General features: G+C 23.6%; 1 protein-coding gene across 1 annotated transcript; it reads left to right on the forward strand.

Moving 5' to 3' along the window:
• Positions 1–9: 9 nt before the first annotated feature.
• Positions 10–606, forward strand: PCYB_005260 (hypothetical protein; the record flags this gene model as incomplete). The annotated part of the gene is made up of 1 exon (XM_004227947.1): positions 10–606. A coding segment is annotated over one exon (597 nt), but the record flags the coding sequence as incomplete, so codon positions are not given.
• Between the last annotated feature and the right edge of the window lie 1,107 nt (positions 607–1,713).

The raw sequence follows: 1,713 nt of genomic DNA on the forward strand, positions 1-1,713 counted from the left end.
GATATTTGTATGAATATTACTGGAGCTTTAGATTTTTTGGAATATAAGAATTTTTATAATTTATATGATAATAATAAATGCACGGTTTTTGCATTGTGGATGTATGACTACTTAATTAAAATATTTAAAGATCATGACAATTACAGTAAAACTAAAGCAGTTATTGATAAAATATATCCACTTTTCTTAAGATATTCAGAAAAACTACATTGTAAGATTCCTTCATACAATGATATTGTGACCTATGTTAATAATTTGAAAACATTATATGACTATGCTACAAATTATGATACTATTTTGGGGCATATTAAAGATAAAGATTACAAATGTAATGAGAATCTTTCTAATTACATTCAAGAACAAGTTAACTTATTAAAAGAAGTAAGGTTAGACTGCCATAATACCTCACAAAATCATTGTGAAGTATATAAAAATATATTTGGCCCATCTATAGGTGAAAAATTCTTAAGCCTACAATGTAATCCGTTAAGTTCTCAAGAAATAAGTACAATAACAGTGAGTTCCCATGTACAACAAGGGAAGGAACAAATTACAAATGATGAAACTACCAAGACAAGTAATATTATAATGGAAACTATATTTCCGGTAGTTGGATCTGTATTCACAATGATTCTCTTGTATAAGGTAATAATAAAGAGCTTACACCAATATGAATAATATCTTAGCTATTCAATAAAGCTTCATCCTTTATAAAAAAATTTTTATAATCCTAATATAATATTTATATAATATATTTTTTTAGTTTACTCCATTCGGAAGTTGGATAAAAAATCCATTAATAGGAAATGTAGAAAATTCGAATAATTATTATAATATAAAATATGGACTACAAAAAGATTTACCAGATCCACAATCATTAGATTCACTCAAAAATCAATTAAATATTCCATATGATCCTGTATAATATACGTTATTATATAATTAGACACTTTATTACACAAATTATCGATTCCATTGTTTTTATATGTATATTTATTCTGGTAAAGTACTCTTAAAAATAAGGGGAAAAGGATTTATTAAAGAAAAGCAATGTACTCCTAAAATACAACAAAAATCTTCTTAACAGAGTTCCAGCCATTATCATAAGAAAACTTTTTATTCTTAATTTCGAAATTTGATATTAATAATAATATTACTACTTAAACCTTTTTTGAAAATGGCCCATAAAAAATAGAATTTGCATAGTCCTATTGCGTTATAAATTAATTACCTCACGGTTTTATAGTGGTCTCCAGAACATCAACAAAAGATTACGCATATTATTCTTTTTGAATATGCATATTATAATTATTAATAATCGTTTTTACACAGGCATAAAAGATAAAGTATGAAAAAATCGTATGCTTCATGTATTTAATTTGAAATATCTTATCCAATTTTCCAATTCTATTGTAACAAAAAATAATAAATATATATCATTAACCTTGCGATTAAGTATATATTACACCTAAAATAAGGTTCTTCCTAATAATAGGATTAATTTAATATAGGTAAATAATGGAAAAATACCATTACCAATATTTTAACAAATAAATTATAAATTTTTTTATAATAAATCTTTGTAACCTAGTAAATTAATACATAATAATATGTCCATATTTCATAAATGAAATTTTTATGGAAAATAAAAATCTTGAATACATAACAGTACCCACATTCTTCAAATATAATGCTTTCATTTTATATTTAATT

Source organism: Plasmodium cynomolgi (assembly GCF_000321355.1).
Source record: "Plasmodium cynomolgi strain B DNA, scaffold: 0705, whole genome shotgun sequence".
NCBI lineage: Eukaryota > Apicomplexa > Aconoidasida > Haemosporida > Plasmodiidae > Plasmodium > Plasmodium cynomolgi.